Source organism: Anser anser (genome assembly GCF_964211835.1).
Source record: "Anser anser genome assembly, chromosome: 3".
NCBI classification, from domain to species: Eukaryota; Metazoa; Chordata; class Aves; order Anseriformes; family Anatidae; genus Anser; species Anser anser.
This window is the reverse complement of record NC_139722.1, coordinates 10,453,673-10,468,696: the sequence shown is the minus strand read 5'-3', so window position 1 is coordinate 10,468,696 and position 15,024 is coordinate 10,453,673. Positions and strand designations below refer to the sequence as shown.

General features: G+C 44.3%; 1 protein-coding gene and 1 long non-coding RNA gene across 9 annotated transcripts in view; one reads left to right on the top strand and one right to left on the bottom strand.

Moving 5' to 3' along the window:
- LOC310897203 overlaps nucleotides 1-11,394 on the top strand; it is a 33,964-nt gene extending 22,570 nt beyond the window's left edge. Inside the window, exons 2-3 of the long non-coding RNA XR_014582124.1 lie at nucleotides 4,020-4,483; nucleotides 7,769-11,394. This is a non-coding gene — a long non-coding RNA (uncharacterized lncRNA). The remainder of the gene's footprint in view (nucleotides 1-4,019; nucleotides 4,484-7,768) is intronic.
- Nucleotides 8,511-15,024, bottom strand: part of PUM2 (pumilio RNA binding family member 2) — a 70,436-nt gene continuing 63,922 nt past the window's right edge. For 7 of the 8 annotated variants that reach the window (XM_083830555.1, XM_083830557.1, XM_083830559.1 and 4 more), the window contains 3 exons: nucleotides 13,907-14,028; nucleotides 12,452-12,644; nucleotides 8,511-11,493 (listed from right to left, as the gene is read on the bottom strand). In XM_083830555.1, coding sequence (XP_083686681.1) covers nucleotides 11,362-11,493; nucleotides 12,452-12,644; nucleotides 13,907-14,028 — 447 coding nt within the window. In that variant the 3' untranslated portion in view covers nucleotides 8,511-11,361. Of the gene's footprint in view, nucleotides 11,494-12,451; nucleotides 12,645-13,906; nucleotides 14,029-14,049; nucleotides 14,892-15,024 lie in introns of those variants that run through there. The other variant, XM_083830554.1, reaches the window with a different exon arrangement.

The following is a 15,024-nucleotide window of genomic DNA, read 5'->3' as shown; positions in this document are numbered from 1 at the left end:
CCGCGCTCAGGGGATGATACGAGTTGGTTGTCTCTGCCCAGTACAGTGGAGCTGTGGGGATTTCCCAGAAGTGGATCAAGGGCTTCCAGCAGCGTAGCCCAATTGAACTCGGCCTCCCCGGGGACGAGGGGCTGGTTTGAACTGTGTCCTGCCATGGGAAGAGGGGAAGCACAGCCGGGGGACGAACCCAGCCTGCTGCTTCCGCCACCAGCGGAGGCAAGGGGGGGAGCTGGGATGGCGACTTGCTGTTGGGCAACCACCACCATTCTTCACAGTGTTCTGCAGCAGAGGCCATCGTCTCTTGTGCCCTGTGAATGTGAGTGTCATGCAGCAGTGGGAGCTGCCTGCCTGGCTTTCCAGGTGCTGGACCTATCTACAGCAGCATGAGGTGGTGGCCACTTTCACCGTGTGTCCTCTCGTCGCCTGTGACCACCAGCAGCTGTGGAGCCTGCAGGGCAGATGACCGCTGCTGAAGTCTGGTGCCGTGTGTCCATAGAGGGTGCATTAACAGAGTGCAAACAGATGGACTTGGGTTAGAAAAAGCTGAGTTCCTCAACAAGGTCTGGAGGACCTTGTGGTCACACATCACACCTCAGTGACTTCACCTGTAGACAGACTTGTCTAGGATATTACAGCCTGACACCTCGGGATGAAGAAGGGGAGTATATTCCCTAATACACGGGGGGAGGTTAGAGTATATGCGAAGAGTGAGGTGGCTTTCAGTGTACAGGCAGTTTTGCCTGCCTACTGGGGTTGTTGTGGAATTGACAGCTCAGCACCGATGGGTGCCATCTCTGGTTGGCTTCAGATAATTGGCTTCCCTGCTGCTGATTGCCTGTTTCTCAGTTGCTGCTTTTGTGACAGAGGGGACACTTTTCCCTCTTGGGTACCTCAGTTAATTAAAGGGGGTTTATAAGAATGGGAAACCCACAGCACCTTATGTGTTCCACTTCTCTCAGCTATAAGGTGTCGACAAGACCTTGATTGAAAGCCTTGAATCTATTGATCACTGGGCTGCACAGAGAGGTAAGAGGTACACTTATGGGATGTTAAATGCATTCAGATAAAGTCTGCCCCAGGAACTGGTTGGAGTGAGGTGGGAAGTGCATCCAAAACAAGTGGTTGTATTTGATGAGGGCTTGAAGCACTGTCAGTGAAATTCCCTTCTGTGTCTGGGTTTTTCCCATGGACGGTGCCTCAGAACGGTGAGCTGGCAACAGGAGACCTGTGGTTGGTGACCTAAAACCTGGGGGTGGAAGAGGAAGAATTTTTTTTGTCCTGAAAGGGCCAGGAGGATGTTAGGGCAATGTGGCTGGCGGTCTGTTTGGAGACTGCAGAGACCAAGAGGATTTGCAAAGTTTTATTCTCTGCTAGTCTGTTCCTTCTCTACTCCTTCCCCTTTAAGTTCCCTTTAAGCTTCTGTTACCCATGGATCACATCCTGCTCTTGCTAGCTCCCTGCAGCAACAAAAGAGCAATCCGCCCATGCCTTAAATCAATACCGAGTGCAAGAACAAGTCTGCGGAGGAAGCAGCCTGGGCCTTCAACCTTGCGTTACCAAAACTTGTCCACTGGTGCGCAACATTTGGCATCCAGCTCGTCTTCTGGGAGCACAGGCACTGCGGTCCCCAGTTCCCCAGACTGTCGCTCTTTGTTCAGGGTCGCAGTACCGGCTACACTTAACTCTCTTCCTGCCTCCTCCCATGCCTGGGCGAATGTTGCTCAGTTTGTTTTGGCTGTCCCTTTGCGCTGACGTAGAAATAACTGATTCTGACCCTTCCGAATGCCGATGGTGAGTTACAGCAGGATCACCTGAACCCACCCAGTGCGCTTGCACGGTGATATCTGATTTTGCTTGTTCTGTCCAGCCTTCTTTGCAGTGAGTCAGAGATCTCTGAGCAACTCTGTTTGCCTCCTGGCTTTCCCTCCCAGGAAGTGAGAGACCAAAGCAGGCTCCCCACAGCTCACCCCAAGGCGGGGAGCGTGGAGCTGGCCTGAGGGGATGGATGTCTGCTCTGGGCTCCTTTCTGCTCCGCCATGTAATGCTCTGATGGAAGGGATGTCCTGGCTTATTTGGACAAGAATAAGCCTTCTTGCAAAAACTTTTTTTTTCTTGTTTTTTTTTTTTCTTTTCTTTCAGTATGAACAATGCAATGCCTAGTGGTCCAAGTGTCATTGTGGCTGCAGCGCTGGCTTTATAGATAGCAGCTGAATCAACTTGGCTGCCTCTCCCACGGATTTTGGTGGCTTTTTTGTCTTCTCCTCCATCCCCTTTCCCTGGGTCCCGCTAATGACAACTTCTGGGTGGACACCAAAAACTATATAATACTCTGTGCCACTAGCCAAATACTTCCCAACTGAATTTAGCAGAGCTTCGTTTGGCAAAAGCCCAGCTGGCAGTTGCATGCCACCTCTGTGATAGTTTTCCTAAACAGCTGTGATAAAAACAGCTGCATTGCTTTGATGCCGCACGTGAGGGCCTGGTAGGATCCTCCACGCTCAGAGCTGGATTTTGGGGGCTGGCACATCAGAGTCTGTGGAGGGTTTCCCATTAGCCTGCGTGGGGTTTGGCTGAAGTTACGTGGATGTTGCCCACAAAAAAGGCTGACTAGCTCTCTCTTAATGAGGCCTTTTGCTGTAATTCTGGCTGGTGCTTTCACTGTTGAACTGTTTTGGTCTACCAGGCCCAGGGCTCGTGGACTAGGCAGGTATTTCTCAAAGCACTCACCTGAATAACCACTTTTTTTTTTTTTTCCCCTTGGCCAAGACTCTTCAGTCTGTTCTGCATTTCTGTGATTCACTTACCCGTGTGGTTAGCTCAGGACAGCTCACTGGCAGTGACTCACACTGGCTTGCAGTGTGTGATCCCTCAACCTCTGTGACCCCAAATAATTTGAGCACAGAACGGGGTTTGCCCTGGCACGAAAATGAGCACGGAGAGAGAGAAAGCCATCACGTTTCCCAGGAGCACTCGGACGGGAGGCTGCTGCTGCTGGGAGCTTCAAAGAAGAGGGAGGAGGCACGGGGAGGCCAGAGCCGCTCTATTTCCACCACATCTGCTGCTGGGTACCTGCTGGCTCTTGCAGCGGGTGTTTCTGTTGGTCCTACAGCCTGCAATTGTCAGGGGCTTTCCTCCGCGTGTTCACCAATACACATCGGTGCTGAGACCTGGATGAACAGGCTGGATGCCTGAGCTGCAGTCCCTCCGACTCACGGACGGGAGCTGGACACTTCACAGCTGCCTGCCGTCCTGTAGGAGAGGGGCTGTGATATTTCGTGCCTTTTTAGTGCCTTTTTACTGCCCTGGCGACTGCTGTGAGAATAAAAAATATGCATAGCTTTGGTTCTACGGCCTCTTCTGGCAGTGCCACAGAGACCCATTATTTGCCTGGGAGAGGTAGGGATTTCAGAGGAATGAAGTACTTAATCTCTTATCAAAGGGCTCCTGTATTTCCTCTGTGTACTCCTCCACTGTCCTGGTTTGAGAGAGAGGCTCCTGGATGCTCGAATAACTTGCATAAAGCTGTAAAAGTTCTCCCTGTGGGATGTCGTGCCCGTTTCCCTCTGACCGTACCAAATGCACAACGTACCCTTGAAGTCAGCGAGCAGCATTTGCATAACCTGGCACTGTGCTGCTGGTTAAAAAGTCCCGGATGGAAGTTAAGGACCTGTAACCGAAATCTAGAAGTGTTCAGTCCACGGCTGTACAAACGCGTTCACCGTGTGCTCTCACACTGTCACTTGCGAGCAGCCAAGTGACTTGGGCTAGGTGTTTCTGCTGCATCTGAATGAGCACGTATAGCTCCAGGAGTTCTGCCAAAGCAGGTTTAATACGCCCACGTATGCAAAAAGGGCTGTGGTCTGGGAAGAAGCAGATGCTGCAGCAGAGCAGCCATTGAGGGCAGGGTTAGGCTGCATCAGAGGCTTTAGCTCAATTTCAGTAACTGCCTGTTAGACGACATTCGTAGCATTGTGAAAAAATCTGCTTTTTTGATATTTTTCTTTCTTTTTTTTTTTCAGTAAGCTGGTGTGATCTGGAGCCCGGATTATCTAAGGATCTCTGAGGAATGCTGTGCTTGCGCTAACTTCAGCTCCTATAACTGACTCCAGCTATCAGCTGTGACTACGCCATCAGTTTCGTGTGATATAACACACAGGCTTTCCTCCCGATTAACCAAAAGGGTGCATCCTGCTGTAATTATCATCCTTCATTTAGCATTTTGAGGCCACTTACTTACACATTTCCGCAGATACCGGCTGGCTCAGACACTCCACCACCGTACCTCTCCGGGCGGTACGAGCGTCTCTCAGCCCTTGCTGTCACAGCGTTGATTCACCCACCGATTCTCCACCCGTCCTGCTGACCTGTGTGTCTGTGGGGGACAGAGCTGGGTTCTGCACCAGGTTTAAGCTGTGCATGGCCCGTGTGCCCGCTGCCTGCCCTGCTCTGAGCAGCACTGGCTGACGTGGTAAATTTTAATTAGGTATTTTAATATATTTTTTAATTGTTTTAGGTATTTTAGGTGTAAAATACACAGGTATTTGAATTGTTTTTTTTTTCCTCCCTTTTTAAAAAAATTCTGATTCACATATACTTCATATGGAGGCCTAGAGTGAAGGTTTTGCTTTGCATAAAGGTGCCTTTTTATTATTATTGTCTTTTAAAGATACCACTGGGTTCCCCAAGTGCTCCTTCTCCTCTTCCTCTCCTCCCAGTATTTATAATCAGAGGAGTCCTGATGGTTCATAGAATCATAGAATATCCGAAATTGGAAGGGACCCATAAGGATCATCGAGTCCAACTCCTGGCACCACACAGGTCTACCCAAAAGTTCAGAGCATGAATTTTATTACGTGGTGCTTACAGCAGCTTTGAGTGTGTGCACAGGGATGCGCATGTTTCATTTCTCCATTTCTCATCCCATCCTATTCCAACATTAAGCTGCTCCCACTCCCACCCCCAGCAAACCCTTCGGGCCTATCCCTACCTTCTACCCTCTTTTAATCAACGATTTATTAAAAGTTGCTAATAATTTCTGGTGCCTTCTGGGTGAAGAGACCCATGGCCTATATGCAGGTGCCTGGTGCCATCATCGATGCCCTTCTGGAGCAGAAGCTAGAGGCTAGGCTGAGGCAATCCCTTGGGGATGTTTCCTTGCCCCGTCCGGGTTTCTCGGGTGCCCCAGGGTGCCTCGAATGGCACCAGGCACCGCATTAGGCAACAGGATCTTCTCCTGGGGTATGTCCACATGGAAGTGTCCACACCTACACAGCAGAGGCTGTGAGCTGGGATCCCGGGAGAATCCTGGGATCCTCTCTGAGAGGACAGCGGGAGCTGCACAGCACCCGCAGAGACGTGGAGTGACTGATCTTTAATGCCCCAACAGATCTCCGGGCTTTTGGTTCCCCGTGTGTCCTAGGGAGGGTAGGGCTGGGTGAGAGCCCTTTTCCCAGCAGGACCCAAGTGAGTAGTGCTCCCAAAGTGGGGTGAATAGCCAAGCCCCAGGTTCTGAGACACATGCCATTTCAAGGAAATGGGAGATACCATGTGAGTCTTTGAGTACTTAGGATAGTCACTTTTTGAACAAAAAGGCTTTTTTTGAGAGCCACGTGGCCCACTTGAATGAGATCAGCGTATAGCCTGGAGCTGATGGGTGAACTCTGCTCCATTCATCCCATCCTTCTGTGTGGGGGGGAGGAATTGGTTCTGTGGCTTGCGCTGAGATCGTCCATCCTTGGCTCTTCAGCTCTCCGTAACCCTTGCTTAACGAGCAATTGCTTTCATCGTTCCACCAGCCTCCGGACGGCAGCATCTATGCAAAGGAACAGGGAACAGGGCTGAGGCCGACCCACCTGGGAGAGGAAACCTTCCCAGGACCTTGCTTGTGTGAACTCGTGGGCTCCTGACTCCCTCCTCCTGGACTGAGCCTGCGTGGGGAGCGCTGAGAAGAGTTCCCGGTGCTGTATCACGGCTCTCAGAGAGGGAAGGCGGTAAGGATTATCCGTGGCGTGCGAGCCTGCCTTGTGATCAGCAGCCCAGCAAGCCAGCCCTAAGCAGCCTCCGGCGCCTGCACCCTGTGGGAAGGGGAAGGGGAAAGGGAAGGGGAAGAAGGGGAAGGTTTGTGTCCCCCCTGGCCTCCCAGGCTTGGCAGGGAAGAAACGTGGTTCTTCCTCACACAACGAAGGGGGACTTCAGGGATAGACTCCTTCCTCCATTTCAGCTGCTACAAAAAAAAAGAAAAGCCTCACAGAGCATTTCCGGTTAAGGATGGGGATGTGCTGCTCCCAAGACGTGTTTTACATTAAGGGAGCCTGGGAGAATCAAGGTGGAGACGAGGATCTCAGGGGCAGGGCCTACCCACTCCCACCTGCGCGCTTCGGAGTCATGCTCCATCTTGTGCTGATGTGATGCAACGAGTGGTTCAAGCCCTGCTGCAAGCCCAGCCCAAATCCAGCAGAAAGTGAACCCGCCCAGCTCCCTGCGGTTAGGCCACGCTCCTGTGGGGTGAGAGAAGCGGGTTCAAACCCCTACGGCTGATAAAGGAAACTGATTCAAAGGAAAATAAGCTCTGTCCACGGGGCCAATGGAGGAAAAGCTCCTGCACCACGCTGCTGAGGAGCACCGGTAGGTCGGTCACACTGAATGCTTCTCTCCTGGCTCCTGACACAGGGTGGCAGCTTTCTGACAGCCTCTGCGTTACAAAACCTAGCGTGTAACACCGGGCTGTGGTTCAGTCTCTGATAAAGCAGTTGCCTCCTGTCCCTAGCACAGGCATGGCATGAGCAGTCAGGAACAGCCCTGACTGTGTTGGAGCTGGGGTGCCGCCACTCTTTGGCCACCTCTCCGTCCTTTCCGAGTGCGAGGAGGTGACCCATGGCTGCTTTCTGTGACAGCGGTGCCACTTTCTAACCCCTTCTGGTGACGGAGCAGGGGAGGCCTAGGTTGCTCTGCCACGCAGGAGCGCTGCAAACACCCCCGGCTCCTTCTGCAGCATCACTCTGAGCATCTTTCGGGGTGGCAGGATCTGGACATCTGCTAAGTTTTCCCAAATCTCTAGCCCAGTTCTGGACTTTGAGGAACCAAGCACGTGCCTGACAGGATCTGCTGTCCCCGAGAGAAACCAGGCTTCTCCATTCCCAAGCCCAGAGGTGCTCGAGTAAGCAATTTTCAGGCACAGATGGAGCCTGTGAGAGCTCTGATGTTCTTTACAACCACAGAGAATACTCCAAGTTGAAACTCTTCAGGCAGCGTGACATAAACACGTCTGTAGCACACGCGTCCTGTCACCAGCATTGTCCACAGACTTGGGACCGCTTCAAGCACTACCAGGAACTCTGCAAGACACGGACCTTTGTGTCAACAAAGTGACAGCTGCAGGTTGGGGACCAGGACAGGGACAGCAGAGATCAGATACAACACGTGGTTTCCTTTTTTCTCAGGCAGCAACACAGAACTACACCACCACCACTGAGCAAAGCTCCAAAACAAGGTGCCAACCACCCAGATGGACAATGACCAGCGACTGTTCTCCACATAAAATTCAGCATTAGGGCTCTGGGGTGACCTGATGACAACCATCGAGTAGAAAATTGTTTATCTGTGGAGCTGGCATTGGGTTTTCTCCCCAGCTGCATGACTTGGATGTAGTCTGCAATATTCAGCACCAGCCATGAGATCTTAAAACTCTTTCGCGATCTTTCTCTCATCTGTATTTCCCTGAATGACATACAGTGGGAGCTGCCACCTCACTCTTTACTCTTTTTCCTAGGTACTAGCATGCTGAACATCAAACATCCTCATGGCGTGAAACTGGTCGACAAATCAACCTGATCACCAGGCTGCTGCCCAGCAGGCCAGGAGGAAAAATGCCTGATCCCCAGGGCACAGCGAGGAGGGACTACAGCAGTGTCTCAGTGCCATCAGCACCCTGAGACACCTACACATTATGGCCGCAGAAGCTTCAAGGTTCCCTGGACTCCAGTGAGAGTATGAGTGGATCAGCAGTCAGCGATGGAAGAAGCATTATGGCTTCTGTGTCCATAACGGGTCGCTTAGGAGGGTTTATGCAACAGCAAAAAGTGCACCCGCTCCCCTGCAGTTAGACCACTTCACTCCCCACCTTAAGCCAAAAATGGCCCTTTGAAAGAAAATCCTGGAGTAACAGAAAAGACTGGGTGCAGTGACGACAAGAGCAGCCACCGCTCCCAGCCCTCTCCAATGCTCGGGGACTCACCGTGGTTTCAGCAGGGCAAAGAAACTGCTGCGAGGCTGTAGCCTTATTCCCCCACTGGTAAACATTTTTCTTTAGGAAAACATGAAGTTTAGCTGCTCAGAACTGGAATCTGAATGACCTAATACAGGGTTCTCAAATAATTGACGGATTTTCCTCAGATCACTAAGTCGATTGGGTACCTTTTCAAAGCTGAGCTCCACAGATAGCAAACGAGAGACGTTAACTGAGAACAAAACGAAATGCTGGTTTCCTGCACGAAAAACACAAGACCAGATGTATTTCACACAGTGTTATTCACACATTTTCATTTTGATTTTTTACAGTATATACAAGTGAGCATTACATTATTCGATATGAGCCACCTGGAGTCAAACCTAATCAAACTGGTCCATAAACAATGTATATCAAAAAGCGATATTATAGCAAAAAGTCTAGTGGTTCTACCCAAAGCCTAAAGTAGTTGGAAGGAAAACCAGTGATCATGTTCCTGCATATAATTTGTGCAAAAAAAAAAGGTTTTAGGATAGCAAGTGGAAGATGTTCAAGGTACTGAAAACACTAGGGATGATGGTTATAGGACTGTTTAAATTCAACCATGGCATGAGTGCTACTTGGACACTACCAATTTCTGCCTGGACATTCCCAAAAGCCTAATTTAATGCCTCATGTTGGAGAGAATGTCAGCTCTTCAGCTTATAACATACAACATTTATGCACAAGAAAAAAATACTCAGGAGAATTAACACGTTCAAAAAGATGCTCAAATGCCATCCTTTGTGCGACTACAGGAAAGCCCTGGCTCCAATGACAAGGCTTGTGCCTCTTGAAGGGAATTTTGTGAACTGCCATTCAAAAACTATTTGGCAATTAGAAATGCCATTACTAAAAATAATTAGGCCTACTACATCACTTAATGCAGGCATTAAATGACAGATTCAGAAACTAAAGGTAGGCCAGAAGAAACTTTCACATTTGCCTATTAATGATTTAACGCTACCATATAAAAAAAAAAAAGTAGCAACTCAGATGTATGCTTTAATAAGACTTACGTCAACCTGATATAAACAGTAATACAACATAATTCCTTACACAAGTTAATACCACTACTATTTTCTTTCCTCATGATCAGAGCCCTACCATTACAGCCTTTTATTTGATCGATGCTCGACACTGCTTTCAACCTATCTTGGTGATCAAAACTTCGGGTTATGCCATCCAAATGAACGTTTTACACAAAATACTTACTTCGACAACATACAAAGCACTTTCTTTATCTTTCAGAAACTGAATATACAAAGTAAGCTTTTTTTTTTTTTTCCAAAATATTTCCATAGGCAAAGGATTAAAAAGGATTTTAATTATACACATATGGTCACAACTCTGCCTTAAAAAGATCATTGGGAAATGTACATAAGGCCGCTTGTAAATGTACATCATCTTTATGTTACTGTTACAATGTCATATGTCCAGAGAAAAAAATTGACAGTATCATACATATTTGCTTTACGCTGGGAGAAGGCTATTCAAAAATACAGTACTCTTCTGTACAAAAAAATCATGCCACATTTATTAAGATGGAAGAAGCATTGGTTTCTGCGATAACCAAGTATTTCAGTCCACTTCTTTCTTGCTATGCTTATTATCCCGACTTAAAATTTGAACAGATTGATTTCCCAAAGTGTCCATATTAACAGAATCAACAGCTATGTTATAAACAAAACATAATGTTTCTCACAATAGATAAAAAGAAAGCCGGTTCATATTTCTGAAACCATATAAAGATAGAATTTAAAAAAATCACTCTTGATTTGCTGAAATAAATTTACATTATACAACACTATATGCCAGGGGGAGAAAAGGGAAGGGGGATATGAATATACACTAAAATGCAAATTTTTGTCCCAAAAAGGGTAAAACAAATTACATTTACAGCATGAAGGTTTACAAATGTACATCTGTACAACCAAGGTAAGCATCACTACTAAATTAGCAAGGCTTGTAATAAACATCGAAACAAGAGATTTGTTTTCAAACTGTAAACTTACACCTATTAACTACACGTATACAATGCATATATTTATAGGAAGCAAAAAAGCTATCTGGATATTTAATCAATCATGCTTAAATGTTGAGCTATCAAGTTTACTTTTCAGTGGCCCCTTTTCTCTTCATCAATACCTATTTTTTGCATCTACAGTGAGAAAGCAAAATAAATGCTCAACACTTTCAAATCCTTACAATTCTATATGCAAAATAAAAAAATACAAATCTCTACTCTTCCTGCATTGTAAAACTGACTGTAAAGTTAATACAGGGTTCACTCCTTTTCCAACAGTGTACTTTACTGAATGGAAGTACCACCATCATTTTATTCCTCTACCTTGTACAACAATTAAATATATAAGTATATACAGCACTTTTAGTTTTAATACATCGCTAGAGAAAACCTTAGGGCACTAATTAAAAAAAAAAAAAGAAAAAAAAAGTGTGTCCACAAAGTGGTGAAAACTGTCTTTTGAAGTTTCCATTGTTTCATTACTCCCTATTTTAATTTGCTGTGCCCAGTTTATTTTTTGAATAGTATGTTGTGAACCACCAAAACACAACTTAACTTTTTGACGTGTTAAATAATGTTTATGCAGCTGATCAATTTTAATCTGGTATAAAAGACTTCACACGAAAGGGAAAAATAAGGATCAATTCTATATACAACTCTATAAACCTGTTGTGCTATGATGTTGGGTAGACCTACCAGATTGCAAGCCAGTGTATTAAAAGAATACTGTACTTTTTCCCTTTAAAAACTATTTCAGTGACTTTACAAGGTAAAAATTTACAAAATATGTGACAGCTATTTTGATACAATTACATCATATACAGGCATTCTGTGCTTTGCCAGCCGTCCAATCTGATAGGTCTCCGGATCAGGGCTGGAGATTTTTTTTTTTATTATTTTTTATAATTCACTCCCCAAAAATATACAAAAGAATAAAAATTTTACAAATGGATGAACAAAGTCAATAAATAGATTTAAAAAAATCAGAACATTTATAGTTAAGTTGTATGTTTTGATCATTCACAATAAAATTTTTTTCCATTTCCTTTTTTTTTTTTCTTCTTTTTGTCTTTTACAGCATCCCATTTGGTGGTCCACCAATTGGCCCCAGATCAGCGCTGTTCTTCAGGTAATACTTTTCCAACTTGGCCAGAATGTGTTTGCCATAGGTGTATTTACGCAGAGTTGTGATGTGGGGTCGAATCTGTAAGAAGAAACCCGTCATTTTTTTCCTCAAAAACTGTAAGCAGAGTTAGTACACTTGTGAACAATTCTATAAGAAATAACAGAAACCTGTCATTTCATAGTTTTGGAAGTTTCTGGAAAGCTGTAGAATTGGTGGCTGAATCACAAAGCAACTGATGTACCTGTCACATTATAAATAATTCAACTGATGACTCTCCACTTCTGCTTTTAGATGATTGAAACCAGACTTTAGACTACTGGATTTCTTAAACATCAACAAAAAACAAAACAAAAAAAACCTCTTGGTACTACACAATGTAAACACACCAGGCAAACCTAAGGGGGGTATTTAAGGGGGGTATTTTCACATGTGACCTAACCCACAGTGGCGGATGAGGCCGAGCTGTCCGACCCCTACTACATTCCCTGAATCCAACCCAGCACTTGAACAGCTGGGGGCACAGTAGTGCAACGGAGAACACCCCCAAAAAGTTTTCCCATGGGAGCAAATAGCCTGGGGCAACTGGGGCAATGGCATTTTTGTTTCTCTCTGGGTATTCTCAACTAGAAAATGTGACCACCTGTTGGAAGTATGGGAATCTTTTCAGAGGAAACTGCAGAAGGCTTTTATATAATAACAGGTAATGCTAATATAAATAAGACAAACCTGTCTTTCTTCTATTATGTTAATAAACATGACAAATAATTTCAACATAAAAGAAGTATTTTCACAGAAAAGCTGACACCAAAAGAGGATTTGAAATCCAACTTTTAGGACTTTTCTATAGATTTACATTTTCGGCTTACAGAACAGTGCTCAGAGACCTGAATACATTATGCCTTATCAAGTTCCCTCGAATGTAACATTTATACACCAATTTCTAGATTACAGACCCAGCTAGTTTTAAGTCTAGAGGGAAAGAGATTCTAACAGATAAGGTAGTAGTATAAAGAGAAAATTTTCTAAACCAATATACCTTGTGCATTATGATCTTCCGCTGAGCAGGTTCAGCCATATCAATCATCTTCTGAACAACATAGTTGGCGTACTGGTCCTTCATCATGGTGTATAAGGCACTGTGAGGACCATCGTTCTGGCAGCAGACCTCATCGATAAGTAAAGCTCTTTCAGCACGAGAAGCGTGAGTTACACATTTTTCTACCACATTGCTGGAAAGTAAGACAAATGCACTCCGTGACTTCGTATGTAACATTCTTCCAAGTAGCAATTTTACATTTATCTGAACAAGTTCAGGTGCCTTAATGTCACTGAAGAGTCCATTCTAAATATGTTAAGTCCCCATTTCCAAATCTTTACTCTGTAATACCTGAGGAAGGTAAAGGATTACCACCAAAAGTCATTTTCTGATACTTTTAGGAGAGATTCTCCACTGGGCCTATGGTAGATATACTGGACCTTGGGTTGCATATGTACTGTAGTACATCTGTTTTTAGTTGTGGACCCTTTTAGGATAGAGAGAAAGCCAGGTAGAAGGCTTTCTGCTTTTTGAATAAAGGATCTTCTCAGGAGCATGCCTAGATCAGAGAAACCCTCAAATATTTCTTCGTGTAGATGAAGTCCCCAACCTCCAGATGTCTCGGAAGCTGAAAATGCCATCCGTGATTATAAGCCAGCAAAAAAATTATTCTTGTCATGAGTTTGTGCTTTAGAAATTAAACAAGTTCCAAGGAGAAGAAGAATGTGAATAGTTCTATTTAGGCAAAGAAAAATAAAATCCAGACAAACTTGCTGCTTTGCATACAACTCATTTTTAAAAACCCATGCCCTCAAAATATCACAGCACATTTCTACTTAAGATTGGCGACAAGGTTAGTCTCACTATACCATCCAGGATGAATTCTGAAGTATATTTTCCTTTGAAAAAGGTGCAATCTACTTTCCAGTTAAAAGCACTGAAGGATGATTTTTAGGTTCTAAAAAAGACTTTGAGTCTTCCTAGTGAATAAAATTCTTGTCATGCTGAAGCACCACGTTTTACAGCTAGCCTTTTTATGCTTGGAAATTGCTTGACTGGACTGATAGAAAAAAAACAGGAGGTCTTAGCTCAGCAGTGTATCAAGCAACTTCTAGGAGAGCTTTTCATCTGGCTCTGGGGATTCTCATACGCCTCTCCTTGGAGTCTGGAAGCCCATTCCCCGAGCTCATAGAGGGTGAACACAAGACACTCCATAAAACCCACAAAATCTCATTTGTTTTACTGGAGAGCTGCATTTCCCCTTTTCTTTCCCGAAATCTAGTATTTCACAGAGGGTAAGATACCACTACCGTTCATCTCTATAAAAATATGAAATTTCAGAAAACGTTACACAAGGGAAAAATAACAATCTTTTAGTAACGCGATAAATAAATCCAATACTACAACTTTAGAAGGTTAGTGAACCTTTAATATTGTATGAAAGCTGTGCAATACCTGGCAAATTTGTGCTGACTCAGAGCTAGAACTTTTCCTCTTATTTCTGAAACGATTTTACTCTTGTCTTCAGGACGACCATGCTCCAGTACATGTTGAATAACATAATTTCCGTATTGATCCTGAAAATAAGATGACTTCAATTTTCTTTTGTGTTCATACCAAACAATCCATGTAGCTATTGTCTATTTGTATAAACTTTCAACTTACTATTTATATGGATATAAGAAAACTGCTGTAATGTCAACAACACAGAAACAAAGGGATGCAAAAAATACTGCATCAAGAATTACTTAATGGACCACAAAATTTACATGGAAAATGGAAATACTCTGTAAAAATGGCATTTTGCTAGAGTACCTTTTATTCTCTTAGAGAAACAAGTCTTCAAAATTAAGATCATCACTCTGTAACAGCCGTAAGATCTCCCTGAAATTTGGTTCCTCAAGACATATACAGTCTAAGAGAGACTTTATATACAAAAAACTGAGAGGTAAACTAGACTGAAGACAAAGCAAAAGGCAATTCATGCCTTTTAACGTGGAAATTCCCACTGAACAAGTCTCTTCCAGTATTTTAACCTGATTCAATTTCAAAACCATTAATTTTCTTCATTTGAGACCAAGACAGGAAGTCATGTATAAGGTCTTTAGCCTGGCCTTCTTTTAGAAAAGATGCCCTAATTGTGTATATATATGCAACATATATTTTGTGTGTAGGAATGTGCAACGTACATTTCTGACAACGTGTATTTTTGATAATTTATTTGTATTTAGATATTATTAGAAGTTATGTGAAGGACACCGGAATGAACTGAGAAACTACAAAAAGGCAATCTTTGCAATAAATAAATATAGAAAGAAATAAACCCAAAACCTAATTCTGTGCATGTACAATGTATACTTGAAGCTACAGCCAAAAGTGTAAGGAAAAGGCTTTTTATATCTTCTTTGCCTCCCAACTTCCAAATTCATTTTCATTAAAACTATGGAAGGAAAGAAAGACAAAAATCAATGTCTACAACGCTAAAAAGAAACAAATGCATTTAAGCTATTTCATACACTAAGAAACGGGAATAAATTATGATAATATCAAAAAGCTCTACAATGCGTTACAAA